This window comes from Schistocerca nitens, chromosome 10, assembly GCF_023898315.1.
Source record: "Schistocerca nitens isolate TAMUIC-IGC-003100 chromosome 10, iqSchNite1.1, whole genome shotgun sequence".
Classification (NCBI taxonomy): domain Eukaryota; kingdom Metazoa; phylum Arthropoda; class Insecta; order Orthoptera; family Acrididae; genus Schistocerca; species Schistocerca nitens.
The window spans coordinates 219,442,642-219,459,507 of NC_064623.1; the positions used below are offsets into that span (position 1 = coordinate 219,442,642).

The 16,866-nt window shown below is 40.3% G+C and overlaps 1 protein-coding gene across 1 annotated transcript in view; it reads left to right on the forward strand.

Annotated features, from left to right (window-relative positions):
• Positions 1–16,866, forward strand: part of LOC126210020 (uncharacterized) — a 161,887-nt gene that overhangs the window by 69,562 nt on the left and 75,459 nt on the right. The window contains exon 5 of the mRNA XM_049939124.1: positions 746–917. Within this exon, the coding sequence (XP_049795081.1) occupies positions 746–917 (172 nt within the window). The remainder of the gene's footprint in view (positions 1–745; positions 918–16,866) is intronic.

Consider the following 16,866-nt stretch of genomic DNA (forward strand, 5'->3'; position numbering starts at 1 on the left):
TGTGTGTGTGTGTGTGTGTGTGTGTGTGTGTGTGTTTGCCGTCTATTCTTGACAAAGGCCTTACTGGCCAAAAACTTTATTTGTGACGGTCTTTTTGTTCTGCCTGTCTGCGACTCAGTATCTCCGCTATACAATGAGTAGCAACTTCCCTTTTCATAATATTGTTAAAATGCATACTACAGGTTTTATCTCACCAGAATGAGTAATCCAACTCACCTTCAAACACAAATAGTTTGCATGAATAAAGCGAAGAAGCTTTCTATTCCATATCATCAATTAATTTTTTTTTTTATAATGGACAGCTGTGCAAAAGCTATTAACTATGCTGGAAAGTAATGATGTCATCCTGTCTGAATTTTATATAAATGCTAATTGAGCATAGGATTTCCAAGCACAAATATATTTTTCACAGCCAGTTGCAGGGTAAAATAAGAGTCCAACATGAGTAGTAAGATTACAACCTATTTAGATAATTTTACATGTACAACCACCATTTGGATAACATGTCTTGTGTCTCTTGACAGCCTGTTTTTACTCCTCTTGATCAAGCAGCAATTCCTGAAAGCCGGAGACCATAATAACAATGAGGTGTTGCTCATACACCGTGAGGTTTTAATTACATAAACACTTGTAGGGGTGGGGGAGGGGGAGAGCTTTGCATGACAATTCATGGCTGTAAGAAAAGTGATTGCCTGTGCACTTCTGTATCCTACGAACAATTGTTTCATTGTGATGCATTTTGCAGATGGCGCTGCAGTTAAGGGAAGAATTGGAGCAGTGGAGGAGGTCTCAGGCTAGCTCTGTTCAGTCACTTGAAGAGCAGTACCCTCAGTGGGCAGACTGGAGGGCTGATATCCTACCACAGACAAGAAAGAAACGATCATTGAGTGCACCAGAAGTTCGCACAGTGTTCAGAGGTGAGTCAGATATTCTGTGGAGTTATATATTCTGTGGAGTGAATTGAGCTATACATCAGTTGGCAAGAGCAGTCATTACAGGCTACATCTGTTGCATTACAATAATGGCTTTCCATTTTATGTTGCATTCATTACTTGTATTTTGAGGATCCTGCAAAAATGTTTCTATGACACATGGAAAGAAATCAGAGACGTGTATTTTAGTTGGCAATTGAATCTCAATGTAGACAAGTGTAATGTGCTGCGAATACATAGAAAGATAGATCCCTTATCATTTAGCTACAAAATAGCAGGTCAGCAACTGGAAGCAGTTAATTCCATAAATTATCTGGGAGTACGCATTAGGAGTGATTTAAAATGGAATGATCATATAAAGTTGATCGTCGGTAAAGCAGATGCCAGACTGAGATTCATTGGAAGAATCCTAAGGAAATGCAATCCGAAAACAAAGGAAGTAGGTTACAGTACGCTTGTTCGCCCACTGCTTGAATACTGCTCAGCTGTGTGGGATCCGTACCAGATAGGGTTGATAGAAGAGATAGAGAAGATCCAACAGAGAGCAGCGCACTTCGTTACAGGATCATTTAGTAATCGCGAAAGCGTTACGGAGATGATAGATAAACTCCAGTGGAAGACTCTGCAGGAGAGACGCTCAGTAGCCCGGTACAGGCTTTTGTTTAAGTTTCGAGAACATACCTTCACCGAAGAGTCCAGCAGTATATTGCTCCCTCCTATGTATATCTCGCGAGGAGACCATGAGGATAAAATCAGAGAGAGATTAGAGCCCACACAGAAGCATACAGACAATCCTTCTTTCCACGAACAAAACGAGACTGGAATAGAAGGGAGAACTGATAGAGGTACTCAGGGTACCCTCCGCCACACACCGTCAGGTGGCTTGCGGAGTATGGATGTAGATGTAGATGTAGATGTAGATGAGTGCAGTATGATGAAAAGATTTAAGATTGTGAAATACAGTTGGAATACAATTTGAAGTTAGCAATGATATTGAAAGAATAGATTTCTGCTCACCATATGGAGGAGGCATTGAAACATAGACCATTGAAACATAGAAAGCCACAATGAAAAAGAATGCTAGAAATGTGAGTATTACTTGTGATTTTACCCTAAAACATGAGCTTCTAAGAGGATAATCGTCAGTGGGGCAGAATGAGTTGCCTATCAGAAGTTTTTTCAATTCAGTATCTACTACATTATCTTTAAGATGCATTCATTCAGCGTAGTGTTCCATAATCCCACCTCGAAGGAAAGGCTTCAGGGATGTGGAGCGAGCCAAGCTATACGTCAGTTGACAAGAGCAGTCATTACAGGCTACTTCTGTAAAGTATACTAACAAACAGTTACAACTAGTGCCTATCTACCCGCATGGATAATTGTGGGAAATTTATTTATAAAGAAGCTGCTTGGCAAAAAACCACTGCTCTTCCTCTTAGACTAGTCAGCTGCTGTTTTTATCTAATGCTTATAGGGCACACTAGTGAAGGTACAGTTTGTTTAATGTGAAGATTAGTGTTAACCAACATTTAAATCCACAAGCCCAAATGCATGACATTTAATATGTTCTTGTGGTTACTGAATACATGTGTACCCGTGTGTGATTCCTTACCCATGACCGAGTAGGGTGGAGCAGTGGTTAGCACACTGGACTCGCATTCGGGAGGACAACGGTTCAAAACCACCTCCGGCCATCCTGAATGAGGTTTTCTGTGATTTCCCTAAATTGTCTCAGGAAAATGCCAGGATGGTTCCTTTGATGGTTCCTTCCCACTCCTTCCCTAATCGGAGCTTGTGCTCCGTCTCTAATGGCCTCATTGTCGAAGGGAGTATTAAACACTAATCTCCTCCTCCTCCCTTACCCATGAAGTGTTTGTACAGATTATTGGTGATCCTAGTATTATATTCATTCTACACACCACTTTCGTGAAGAAAAAAGTGTTTCCAAAACATAATACAGATTTTTAAAAAACTACAATTTTCATGAAATACGTTTGGAAATTTGAAAACTATTTACTGTAACTAACCTTGTGCCGATCTTGCAAACTGCAGTAGACCCAGCGAATAAATGCCTGACAGTTGCAATCAGCCTGGCATGGCTGTTTCATGTGTGTGCCTCAGCCAATCATTTAAGATGGTTATGTATATGAAACTTGCTGACAGATTAAAACTGTGTGCCGGTCCGTGACTCGAACTTGGGAACTTTGTCTTTCGTGAGGAAGTGCTCTACCGATAGCTACCCGAGTGCGACTTGTGATCCGTCCTCACAGGTTTTACTTCTAGCTGTACCTCATCTCCTACTATCCATACTTCACAAAAGCTCTTCTGCAAAACTTGCAAGATTAGCACTCCTGGAAGAAATATATTGTGAAGTCATGGCTTAGCCACAGCCTGAGGCTGCTTCCAAAGTGAAATTTTTACTTTGCAGTGGAGTACATGCAGATACAAAACTTTCTGGAATCTTGCACTTGTCTGCGGAAGGCAAAGCTGCTGAGTTTGTCTCGGTTCAGCTCTCAGGAAGATTCGTGCCAGTGCATACTGCTGAGGGAATTAGATTAGGAAATGAGACACTTAAAGTTGTAAAGGAGTTTTGCTATTTGGGGAGCAAAATAACTGACAATGGTCGAAGTAGAGGGGATATAAAATATAGACTAGCAATGGCAAGGAAAGTGTTTCTGAAGAAAAGAAATTTGTTAACATTGAGTATAGATTTAAGTGTCAGGAAGTCGTTTCTGAAAGTACTTGTATGGAGTTCAGCCATGTATGGAAGTGAAACGTGGACAATAAATAGTTTGGACAAGAAGAGAATAGAAGCTTTTGAAATGTGGTGCTACAGAAGAATGCTGAAGATTAGATGGGTAGATCACATAACTTATGAGGAGGTATTGAATAGGATTGGGGAGAAGAGAAATTTGTGGCACACCTTGACTAGCAGAAGGGGTCGGTTAGTAGGACATGTTGTGAGGCATCAAGGGATCACCAATATAGCATTGGAGGGCAGCGTGGAGGGTAAAAATCGTAGAGGGAGACCAAGGGATGAATACACTAAGCAGATCCAGAAGGATGTAGATTGCAGTAGGTACTGGGAGATGATGAAGCTTGCACAGGATAGAGTAGCATGGAGAGCTGCATCAAACCAATCTCAGGACTGAAGACCACAACAACAACAACAAGTTTATGGCAATGCCTCAGTGTTTTCATAACTCCATAGACCATTGTTTTTACATGCAACCATCTGTGGTTCAGTTGAAAGCAGGCAACAGCACTGCCAGCTGTTATGAGGCTTCTTTTGTGGACTCTAACAGACACGTCACTATTCAGTGCTTCACTACTGCACCTAACATGACCAGGGAACTTTCCAATATCCAGGCGAGGTAATTAGGATTGAGCGAGCTGTAAATATTTAGTTATTAGTAAGTTACAACATAAACATAAAAAGCAATAAATTTTGTTAATAGTGTAGGTTACTTTCTTTGTATCGACGTAGGAAGCCCGTATGTCAGCACGTGTAAAACATTAAAAGATCTTACATTATGTCATAAAAGAAGCAATACATCAGAGGATACTCAAAGAGCATTGGAATTTCGTGAATCATACTAAAATGGGTAATTTGGCTTAAAGTGCACATTCACTTGTCCAGATTCCCAATAAAGTAGACCTCAATCTGATATTAAGCTTTTCAGTGTGGTTTTTTTGAGATCTGAATTTTCTTGGAGTACCAGTACTTTATTATCTCATGTTTGGTTCTTTATTATGGGTTAATGCCATATGTGCTAGAAGGTAAAAACGTGCACTTGAAGTGCAGCGAACAGTTGAAAGTAGCCAATAGTGTGGAATTAAACACTTCGTTTCAAATAAATTGATTGCCTCAGGGGAAAAGATCAATAAAAGCCAAATTTCTTGAACAAACTGTCAAAAATAACATCATTGTTCTGCAAAGTGATTAATGCTTGATTGTCAGAAACGTGGGAATAAAATAAGATCTGAAACTAATAAACATATTTTAGCATTCCGTTTTAATTCACATGATAGCTCTCATCCACAGAAATCCAGTTTGTTTTCATTTGATATGAGAGCTGTGAACGAACAGGAAATGGAAAATCACTAAACATAAACACTGGTAAACACTCTCCACTCAAACTCAGACTGCTCTGTGCATCACTCCCCTGCCGCCACCACCTCGTGTGTTTTAGTGCACATCTTCCTGAAAGGTATGATACATAAAACATATATGTTCGAGGTCTTAAGTGTGCCAAAATGCAGTGCCACACCTCTCCACACAGCATTCTTCTATCGTGCATCGCTGTATTTCACTCTGTGAAATTCAAATGTGTATATTTTGTAATGGATGCCGTCAAACTATATTCAGGACAAGGGAAATTAAAACGTCCTGTGGTTTCTCGCCTGCTTCCAGTCGGCCGGTCTGACATACTGCCTTTCTTTTTAAAAAAACCTCACAATTAGTACTGGATGGGATTCTTTGTAACCGGGAGAACAAAGACTCTTCAGAACATTTGCACTCTTTATTGCCTATTGCTGTTTTGTCCGACATAAAATTAAATATAGGATACATAAAACGAATAAAGACAAGAGACAAGCAAGACAGTACACTTTTCTTCAATCCTTAGGTCCTAGTATTTTTTTATCTCTAATCTTGTTACAGCTTTACATGCCGTGCTTTCGTTTCTGTGAAAGAATCTAATACTTCATCAAAATTTGTCAAACATTTTGCTACATGAAAAATTGAAATGTCATCCAATATTGAAAAAGACTGGTGTGATTTCTCGATCTGATTACGTGTATTTTTCCACTGTCTGCTAGATGAAACAAAATAGGTCTGTCTAATATTGTAGCAATTGTAACACACACAAAATAAACGAGAATGTTTTGGCACAAATGGCCATTTTTAGAGCACGACAGAATAAATTCACAAAGTATCAATATCAAATGCCTATTAGGCCTACTACAAGCAAAAAGCTTTATGTCGGGAAACAGCTTCACATTTCATTCATACGCTCCAGCTTCTCAAGCATGAGATCGAAAAGTAGTACTACGAAATTTTTGTATAAATTTGGAATCATCATATTCTTCCATAATTTTTGTGATGTCCCCGTTCTTCTTCCTGCTTGTTCTAACAAACAATCTTGTCATAACTATTCCTGCCAGTGTCAAAACTTATTCTCTGGTTAAAGTCACTCATCCTGCCAGAATCACCAGTTTCGTTATCCCACATTTGTTCTCCGGTTAGGCATTATTGTGTATTCGTACAACGCGTTTTCTGCACTACTCCCACAATAGAACTTAAGCGCTTGCTAGCCAGAGACTGTACAAATGGCCCTTACTAGTGTAGCAATCTGGCCAAACATTTTCTGCCAAAATTTTATTTTCTTGAGTACACCGAGGTAATCTTTCTTACCTGTTATTCCAGTCTGTCGTTTATTTCCTCTCTGGTAGTCTGAATCTATGGATTTCACTAGTAATTATAACAAAGCTGATCATTGGCAAACACAGTCAACCACATAAACAAACAGCAATTGGCATTCACCTGTTAGGGTTTATTCTGCTCAGCTCGTGTAGCCCGGCCCCTTTTGTCTGTAGGAAAGTTTATTTCCACATGTGACCATGATTCTCCTGGCAGACACATCATGTACGCTATGCACACATTCAAAAATAAACTTATGATTCACTCAGAAATCAACTTATAATGTGATCAAAAAGGTTCAACAACCAACAGGGATGTGTTTAAAAATCATATGAATAATCGATAGACCGACGTGCACTGGATGCTAGGCGCTTTGTGAAAGAAGGTTTTTTTCCTCGAGAATATGAATTTGGCTTCCCCTCTGAAATTGCCGCCCATGACAGATACCCCGGTTTGTTTCGTCCTTGCCGAAGGCCAGCTATACACTTCTGCCCACATTAAACCTCCTACCAACAGCAGTGCTTACATTTTGACAGTTGCCATCCTTTCCACATCAAACCTTCCCTCCCATACAGTCTTGGCACTCAAGGCAAACATAACTGTTCAGATGCAGACTCTTTACAGTAATACACCACCATTGTCACCTCAGCCTTCACTGGAAGTAATTACCCAATCAGCCTAGTTCAAAAGCAGATTTCCCGGGCCATCACGTCCAGTTCAGGTTCTGATTATCCCTCCAAAAAACAACTTTGGAGCACACCACTTGTCACTTAGTATTATCCTGGTCCTGAATGTATTAAACACCTACTTTGACAGGGTCATGACTTTTTAAAATCATGCTCTGAAATGAGATCCATTTTGCCTAAGATTTTGCAATATCCTTGTCAGACTCTATGCTCCTTCTGCATCCATCTCCATAACCTATGGCTCCTACCCCTATGACTGTCCCTGATTCAAGACCTGCCATATTCACACTCCTATCACCAACTGTACCACCCCTGTAACTGGCAAAACATATACTATCAAATGGAGAGGCACATGTGAAGTGACACATCATATACCAGCTGCTGTGTGAGCGTTGTTCGGCCTTTTACATCGGCATGACTACCACCAAATTATCAGTTAGAAAGAATGGGCATAGGCAGAAGATGTATACTGGCAACACACAATGTCCTGCTGCAGAGCATGCTCCACAACATGACAGTCATGATCTCAAAGACACCAGTTTCTCAGAACTCCGCAGGTTGGAACTGGTGCTACAACATGTCCTTGGTTCTCGCCACCCACCTGGTCTTAATTTACGTTAATTTCTTCCGTCTCAGCATTACTTCATAGTGGCTACTCCTTTCTTCATACTGTTTTAGTTTTCTGCATCTTTCATTTTCTGTCTTGTCTATTTTTGGCTTTCTGTTACATACAATGCACTTAGCTTTTCACTCTTATTAACTTGTTCACAATATTTTAGTAGTAATCTCCATCTTGCATGTTACCGTGTCTTCCAGCTTTCAGCTCTCAGGTTTTCAAATCTCGTCCAGTGCAGTCCCCAACACTTAGTCTTTCTTTCTCATCCTGTCTGATAAGTCACCCCTGACCCAGGGTTCTGGGCGACTTTTCTGAATCAGAACTGTACCCCTTTTTCTAAACCTCTCTAGTCCTTTTCTTTCACCCCTCTTCCTTCCACTTCAACTGTTCTGCCAGGAGAAGGAGCCACTGGCTTCGAAAGCTTGCATAAGTTGAACCTTTGTGTGTGTGTGTGTGTGTGTGTGTGTGTGTGTGTGTGTGTGTGTGTGTTTTATCCTGCCACAGCTTGGTGAGCAGATTTTTTCATCTATCTGATTTCATTATATTGTCAAAAATTAATTATTTTTGTTGAACATATTTATAGTTACACACATGCACACACATAATGTCTCCATCTTTTTTTATGTTTTTATGAGAGGAATTCCACACTGCTTACAGATTTTAACAAAATTGTTTGTGTGTAATTTTCTATGATATTTATTTCTCTACAATGATGAATGGTCATTATATTGTATTGCTTGCTTGACCACAGTAATACTCAAAGAAGCAGTGCACTGTTTCATGTGAGTACAAATCATTTTGCCTCAGTACCACATTTTAATGACGCTGTACAAGACAAATTACTTCCTTGGAAATAAAGCGATATCATTAACTACATTTTGCCTCAGTACCACATTTTAATGACGCTGTACAAGACAAATTACTTCCTTGGAAATAAAGCGATATCATTAACTACATTTGTTGACTCTCATTTAAAAATCCGCTCTTTGAGGACGAGCCATTTAGAAGAATTTTGAGCCCAGAAGGTCAGTCATTTATGTCATTATTAAAAATTTTACTGGCACATTTCTGTGATGTATCTTACAGTGTTGTTATTGTGGTTGTTGTTGTGGTCTTCAGTCCTGAGACTGGTTTAATGCAGCTCTCCATGCTACTCTATCCTGTGCAAGCTTCTTTATCTCCCAGTACCTACTGCAACCTACATCCTTCTGAATCTGCTTAGTGTATTCATCTCTTGGTGTCCCTCTACTATTTTTACCCTCCACACTGCCCTCCAATGCTAAATTTGTGATCCCTTGATGCCTCAGAATATGCCCTACCAACTGGTCCCTTCTTCTTGTCAAGTTGGCCACAAACTCCTCTTCTCCCCAATTCTATTCAATACCCCCTCATTAGTTATGTGATCTACCCATCTAATCTTCAGTATTCTTCTGTAGCACTACATTTTCTTCTTGTCCAAACTATTTATCGTCCATGTTTCACTTCCATACATGGCCACACTCCATACAAATACTTTCAGAAACGGCTTCCTGACACTTAAATCTATACACGATGTTAACAAATTTCTCTTCTTCAGAAACGCTTTCCCTGCCATTGCCAGTCTACATTTTATATCCACTCTACTTCGACCATCGTCAGTTACTTTGCTCCCCAAATAGCAAAACTCCTTTACTACTTTAAGAGTCTCATTTCCTAATCTAATTCCCTCAGCATCACCTGACTTAATTCAACTACCTTCCATTATCCTCGTTTTGCTTTTGTTGATGTTCATCTTATATCCTCCTTTCAAGAGAATGTCCATTCCGTTCAACTGCTCTTCCAAGTCCTCTGCTGTCTCTGACAGAATTACAATGTCATTGGCGAACCACAAAGTTTTTATTTCCTTTACTGCTTGCTCAATATTCAGATTGAATAACATCATGGAGAGGCTACAACCCTGTCTCACTGACTTCCCAACCACGGCTTCCCTTTCATGCCCCTCAACTCTTCGTATAACTGCCATCTGGTTTCTGTACAAATTGTAAATAGCCTTTCGCTCCCTGTATTTTACCTCTGCCACCTTCAGAATTTGAAAAAGAGTATTCCAGTCAACATTGTAAAATGCTTTCTCTAAGTCTACAAATGCTAGAAACGTAGGTTTGCCTTTCCTTGATCTATCCTCTAAGATAAGTCGTAGGGGCAGTATTGCCTCACGTGTTCCATTATTTCTACGGAATCCAAACTGATCTTCCCCGAGGTCGGCTTCTACCAGTTTTTCCATTCGTCTGTAAAGAATTCGCGTTAGTATTTTGCAGCTGTGACTTATTGAACTGATAGTTCGGTAAATTTCACATCTATCAACACCTGCCCTCTTTTGGATTGGAATTATTATATTCTTCTTGAAGTCTGAGGGTATTTCGCCTGTCTCATACATCTTGCTCACCAGATGGTAGAGTTTTGTCAGGACTGGCTCTCCCAAGGCTGTCAGTAGTTCTCATGGCATGTTGTCTACCCCCGGGGCCTTGTTTCGACTCAGATCTTTCAGTGCTCTGTCGAACTCTTCACGCAGTATCACATTTCTCGTTTCATCTTCATCTACATTCTCTTCTGTTTCCGTAATATTGTCCTCAAGTACATCACCCTTGTATAGACTCTCCATATACTCCTTCCACCTTTCTGCTTTCCCTTCTTTGCTTAGTGCTGGGTTTCCATCTGAGCTCTTGATATTCATACAAGTGGTTCTCTTTTCTCCAAAGATCTCTTTAATTTTCCTGTAGGCAGTATCTATCTTACCGCTAGTGTGATAAGACTCTAAATCCTTACATTTGTCCTCTAGCCGTCCCTGCTTAGTCATTTTGCACCTCCTGTCAATCTTATTTTTGAGACATTTGTATTGCTTTTTGCCTGCTACATTTACTGCATTTTTATATTATCTCCTTGCATCATTTAAATTCAATATTTCTTGTGTTACCCAAGGATTTCTACTAGCTCTCATCTTTTTACCTACTTGATCCTCTGCTGCCTTCACTACTTCATCTCTCAAAGCTATCCATTCTTCTTCTGCTGTATTTCTTTCCTCCATTCCTGTCAATTTTTCCCTTATGCTCTCCCTGAAGATCTGTATAACCTCTGGTTTAGTCAGTTTATCCAGGTCCCATCTCCTTAAATTACCACCTTTTTGCAGTTTCTTCAATTTTTAATGTACAGTTCATAACCAATAGTTTGTAGTCAGAGTCCGCATCTGCCGCTGGAAATGTCTTACAATTTAAAACCTGGTTCCTAAATCTCTGTCTTACCATTATATAATCTATCTGATACCTTCTAGTATCTCCAGGCTTCTTCCATGTATACAACCTTCTTTCATGATTCTTGAACCAAGTGTTAGCTATGATTAAGTTATACTCTGTGCAAAATTCTACCAGACGACTTCCTCTTTCATTTCTTAGCCCCAATCCATATTCACCTACTACGTTTCCTTCCCTCCCTTCTCCCACTATCGAATTCCAGTCATCCATGACTATTTAATTTTCGTCTCCCTTCACTATCTGAATAATTTCTTCTGTGTCATCATACATTTCATCAATTTCTTCATCATCTGCAGAGCTAGTTGGCATATAAACTTGTACTACTGTAGCAGGCGTGGGCTTTGTGTCTATCTTGGCCGCAATAATGCGTTCACTCTGCTGTTTGTAGTAGCTTACCCACACTCCTATTTTTGTATTCATTATTTAACCTACTCCTGCATTACCCCTATTTGATTTTGTATTTATAACCCTGTTTTCACCTGAACAAAAGTCTTGTTCCTCCTGCCACCGAACTTCACTAATTCCCACTGCATCTAACTTTAACCTATCCATTTCCCTTTTTAAATTTTCCAACCGACCTTCCTGATTAAGGGATCTGACATTCCACGCTCCGATCCGTAGAACGCCAGTTTTCTTCCTCCTGATAACGACGTCCTCTTGAGTAGTCGCCACCCGGAGATCCGAATGGGGGACTATTTTACGTCCGGAATATCTTACCCAAGAGGACGCCATCATCATTTAATCATACAGTAAAGCTGCATGCCCTTGGGAAAAATTTCGGCTGTAGTTTCCCCTTGCTTTCATCCGTTCACAGTACCAGCACAGCAAGGCCGTTTTGGTTAGTGTTACAAGGCCAGATCAGTCAATCATCCAGACTGTTGCCCCTGAAGCTACTGAAAAGGCTGCTGCCCCTCTTCAGGAACGACACCTTTGTCTGGCCTCTCAACAGATACCCCTCCATTGTGGTTGTACCTACGGTATGGCTATCTGTATCGCTGAGGCACCCAAGCCTCCCCACCAACAGCAAGGTCCAAGGTTCATGGGATCGGTTGGTAGGACATGTTCTAAGGCATCAAGGGATCACAAATTTAGTATTGGAGGGCAGTGTGGAGGGTAAAAATTGTAGAGGGAGACCAAGAGATGAATATTCTAAGCAAATTCAGAAGGATGTAGGTTGCAGTGGGTACTGGGAGACGAAGAAGCTTCCACAGGATAGAGTAGCATGGAGAGCTGCATCAAACCAGTCTCAGGACTGAAGACCTCAACAACAACAGGCAGTGGAGATTGGGTGTGGTAATTATGAGTATAAATGACACTCGCACTCCCGTCGTTTATTATGAATACTTTTATTCTCACAGCATGTACACAGTGCATGTGGCATAGAGCTCGTACTCCAGAGAAGAACTAATCTTTCTGCGGCAGGGCAGTGATATTTTTGGGAGGAAGAGCCAGTGGTTCTATGCCCCCACAGTTCTTCTAGTACAATATTACATGTGAAAGCTTTGGTTTTCTTGCAGCAACACTATGTATATTAATTTAAACCATTAACTTTCCTGTTTATGTGTTTGAGCTACTTAACAGTGATGTTGCTATTGCTGATTACATCACGTGTCCTATATTCCCCATCACGTGCCCTATACTCTGAATATCCGCTGTCATCAGCTGGCGAGATCACGTGACAGGAGCTATGACTGGCTTACAAATGCACATTGCAATCTGAATTTCAAGGCCTTGGAAAGTAACAGGCAGGGTTTGGTGAAATAAGCATTGATACTTTCGTAATACGAAAATATGTAGCTTACTTGCTGCTGCACATCAAAGATCTTTCTGAAACTGTTTTTTTTTTTTATGAGTTTTGTTTTCCAAAGTGCCAGGAAATTCTAAGCCGGTGTATAAAACCATAGCCATTCAAAGGATTTACAGTTCCAAGGGAAAGCATAATGTCACTCTTAACACAGAAAAAGTGTATTTTCACCCTGGAGAAAGTGTATTTTTAACCGGTAAATCCGGGATTTTTTTTTTCCTCGTCCGCGTATACACGCTGTTTTAGTAGTAATCTCTGTCGCACATATTACCGTGGCTTCCACTTTTAAGCTCTCAGATTTTCAAATCTCATCCAGTGCAGTCCCGAACAATGAGTCTTTCTTTTTCATCCTATCCTGTAAACCTCCCATGACATGCAGGTCTGGGGGACTTTTCCAAAATCTACATCTTTTTCTGAACCTCTCCAGTCCTTTTGCTTCATCCCTCTTCCTTCCTCTTCAACACTTCTTCCACAAGAAGGAGCAACTGGCTCTCATCTTTTTCTGAACCTCACCAGTCCTTTTCCTTCACCCCTTTTCCTTCCTCTTCAACACTTCTGCCGCAAGAAGGAGCCACTGGCTCTGAAGGCTAGCGTAAATTAAACCTTTTGTGTGTGTGTGTGTGTGTGTGTGTGTGTGTGTGTGTGTGTGTGCGCGCTGAAGAGTGATATACTGGTCTACAGTGGTACATTGTCATTTACTTTATTATCCCAAGGGGGAGCATCATGGTGGTTAGATTACACTCTCCAGAAGGAGGAATGTTTATAGTGACAAGCAAAAACATTAGGTCTAGCAAGATTGAAAATGAATCTGGGTGCAGACTAATATGGACAAGAGTAACCTTGCTTGGTGGACTTACATTAATAATCAGATATTGCTGCTGTCCAAAAAGATCCAGACACATTGGTTGTAGAGTCATTCGAAGATAGTTTATACTTGAGCACTTGGAAATATGCTGAGCATAGATTAGTTGTAGGTGGTGACCCTAACCTGCCCAATATCAGGTGAGAAACTACACATATATTATCAACTGAAAGGAAAACCAGTCTTGGAAAGTTATGCTGAATACATTGACTGCTGCTTCTAACAACTAACCTGAAAATCCACATGTGGAAGAACCAAGACTGTAATGAATGGGAGAGGGATTAGCGACCCTGATGTTATTACAGGAACTAAGGCCACCAAAGGTAAAAAGTTATCAACAAATCTAGGGTAATATACAGGGTGTAAACGGTATAAGGCGCCAAAATTATACAGATGGCACATCTCGCAATGCTTGACAAAAAAGTCTAGTAACATGTTTGCGTATTTCCTACGGTTGTCCCAGAAAAAAACAGTTCGTCTCAGGATAATGGTTTTGGAAAAGTAGATACTTGGCCGTGCACGTACGTAAGCAATCGGTTCCTGTTATTGCCCGCTGCGCGTATTGACATCGCGAGCGTAAATCGTAAACACATAGGCAACTGCGGCCTGAGTGGCTGCGTCATTGTAATCCACCGAGCGACGACAGTAGGCGAGTAACCTGTGCAGATGCTATTGCAACTCTGTTAACTGTTAGGATGGAAAGGAGATTTTCTATAGCTGAACTATGCGATATGCATTTAATTTATGACGAGGCAAAAGGTGTTGCGAGGGCAGGTGTACGAATTTATCGAGAATGCTTCCCACAACGACGACTTCCTGCACGAAAGACATTTGGTGCTGTGCACCAAAGGTTTGTGTCATTGTAATTCTCTACTTGTATGCGATTATTATCCATTTACATCTTAATAAAGTACAATAGTTATCTGCACCTCTGTAAATTTTCGTCCGTATGCGAAACTTATCTTCTGTTCTGATATGCTTTCCGTTTTTGTTACATCATGACAGAATACAACTGACGAGTACGTATTTAATTTCCTTAGATTGAGAGATACTGGCTCTTTACTGCCCCGCGCAGAAGGCAGAGGCCCACAACGCGCCGATCGTACATTGGAAGCTGAGGAAAGAATTGTGGACCGCATCCAGGAGGATCCTTCTCAGAGTACTAAAAGCATCACCCGCCACGTGGGTATATCGCACACTGTCATTCATCGCACTGTGCAAGAGGAGCGTCTGCGGCCTTACCACATTCGACACATACAAGCATTGGAAGAACAAGATTTCCCTCCACGATGTGAATTCTCAGAGTGGTTTTTGTTACACAGTGCGCAGCATGATTTTGTCAACAAAATACTCGTCACAGATGAAGCGTGTTTCACTCGCGATGGAATAACTAATTTCCATAACATGCACACGTGGAGTGTACACAATCCTTGCCACATAGTGGCAACACATTTTCAGCAACGATTTTCCGTAAATGTGTGGGCGGGTATGCTTGATAATTACATTATTGGGCCCTATGTTTTACCTGCACATTTGACTGGTAACTATTACTGAACGTTTCTAGAGGAAACATTGTTACCAACGCTGTTAGAAGACATTCCGTTAGGCATACGTCATAACATGTGGTTCCTCCACAATGGTGCTCCACCCCACATTGGTCACAGAGTACGCAGATTTTTGGATAGTCGATTTCCAGGACGATGGATTGGGCATTCGGCTCCACGTCGATGGCCAGCACGCAGCCCTGATTTAAATCCACTGGATTTTTACTTTTGGGCCCATATGAAGGAACTTGTTTATGCTGAGCCTGTAAATAATGTGGACGAATTGACGCAGAAGATTTTAGATGCTGCCAATACCATAAAGGCCAAGATGCATGTGTGTGAACGAGTGCAACGAAACTGGGTTCGCCGTAATGAAGCATGTGTAGAAGCAAATGGTGGTCATTTTGAACATTTATTGTAGTATTGGTGTAAGAGGAAACAAAGTAATGGGTTTTCTTTTCGTAACGATGTTGTTGTACCGAAGGAAAATAATGTGAATTTAGTATTCGTTATGGCATTGCCATAAAAAGGTGAGACAGTTGATTGTAATTAATGCACAACTATCTACTTGGTGATTGATTGAATTTGTACTAATGGAAATACATTGTGTTTGATATTAGCTTGTCATTACTACTACGACCTTCATTATTGACTTGCTGAGAAACAGACTGGTTGTATTCAATTCATGTAAAGCGAATTACACATTCTTGACAACCCAAAAACTGTTTACATTCCTTTTTTCTTCGGTACCACCTGATTATCACACCACGTCGTTTTACACGTCTAATGATTTCAATCCTCTGGTCGGCTCGTTGCCTTTCTCTGGTCACCCTGTCATTGTAGGCAATAAGCTCGGTACGCCGTGTACTGTCGGTTGATTACGTAAACAGAAATGCATATACTATCTATCCTACGAACATTAGGTTTTAATAATACAAAAATAAAGTACATGATACAAGAAAATCTCATTAGAGTTTTTTGTCAAGCATACCGAGATGTACCATCTGCATAATTTTGGCGCCTTATACCGTTTACTCCCTGTATTTCTGTGGTTGAACTGATAGACATTTACTGACAATGTACTTAAAGGATAAACTGATAATGTGCATCTAAAATCTGACAAACTCGAAATGCTTGCAGTCTAAACCAATGAACATTTCATCCATAAAGGATGGGAAAATTGTTAACTTTGTCTGTCACTAATTTATTGTTCCACTGTGTGTTTTGATGATTCACACCATTATCTCCAAGTGGAGATTTGTGTCATTCTCTTGTAATTCCCAATATTTTTCGTTTTATTTATATTGTCAACAGCTGCAGCCCTCACGATCCCATCCTTTATGAATGAAATATTGATTGTACGCTAGGTGAAGCAGTAAAAGAGATTCGAAATTAAGAGAGTGACACAATTCTCTGCCTGAAGATGATGGTATGAAACATTGAAATGCGCAGCAGAAATATAAATATATGACTGATGCAGTAAACTTTTTTATTTATAGAGCTAAGCCAAATTATTGATGCACACCAGTGACAATGATTTGTAGTAGGATTTTGGAATCTATACTGTATGTTCCAATATTATATAACACATTGAAGAAAACATTCTGTTAAAGTGTAGCACAGATTCAGAAAGTATCATTCGTGTAAAACACAACTGGCTTTTTATGCAAACAAAGTGATGAATGCTATCTATAGGTGATCTCAAGCAGATTCCAT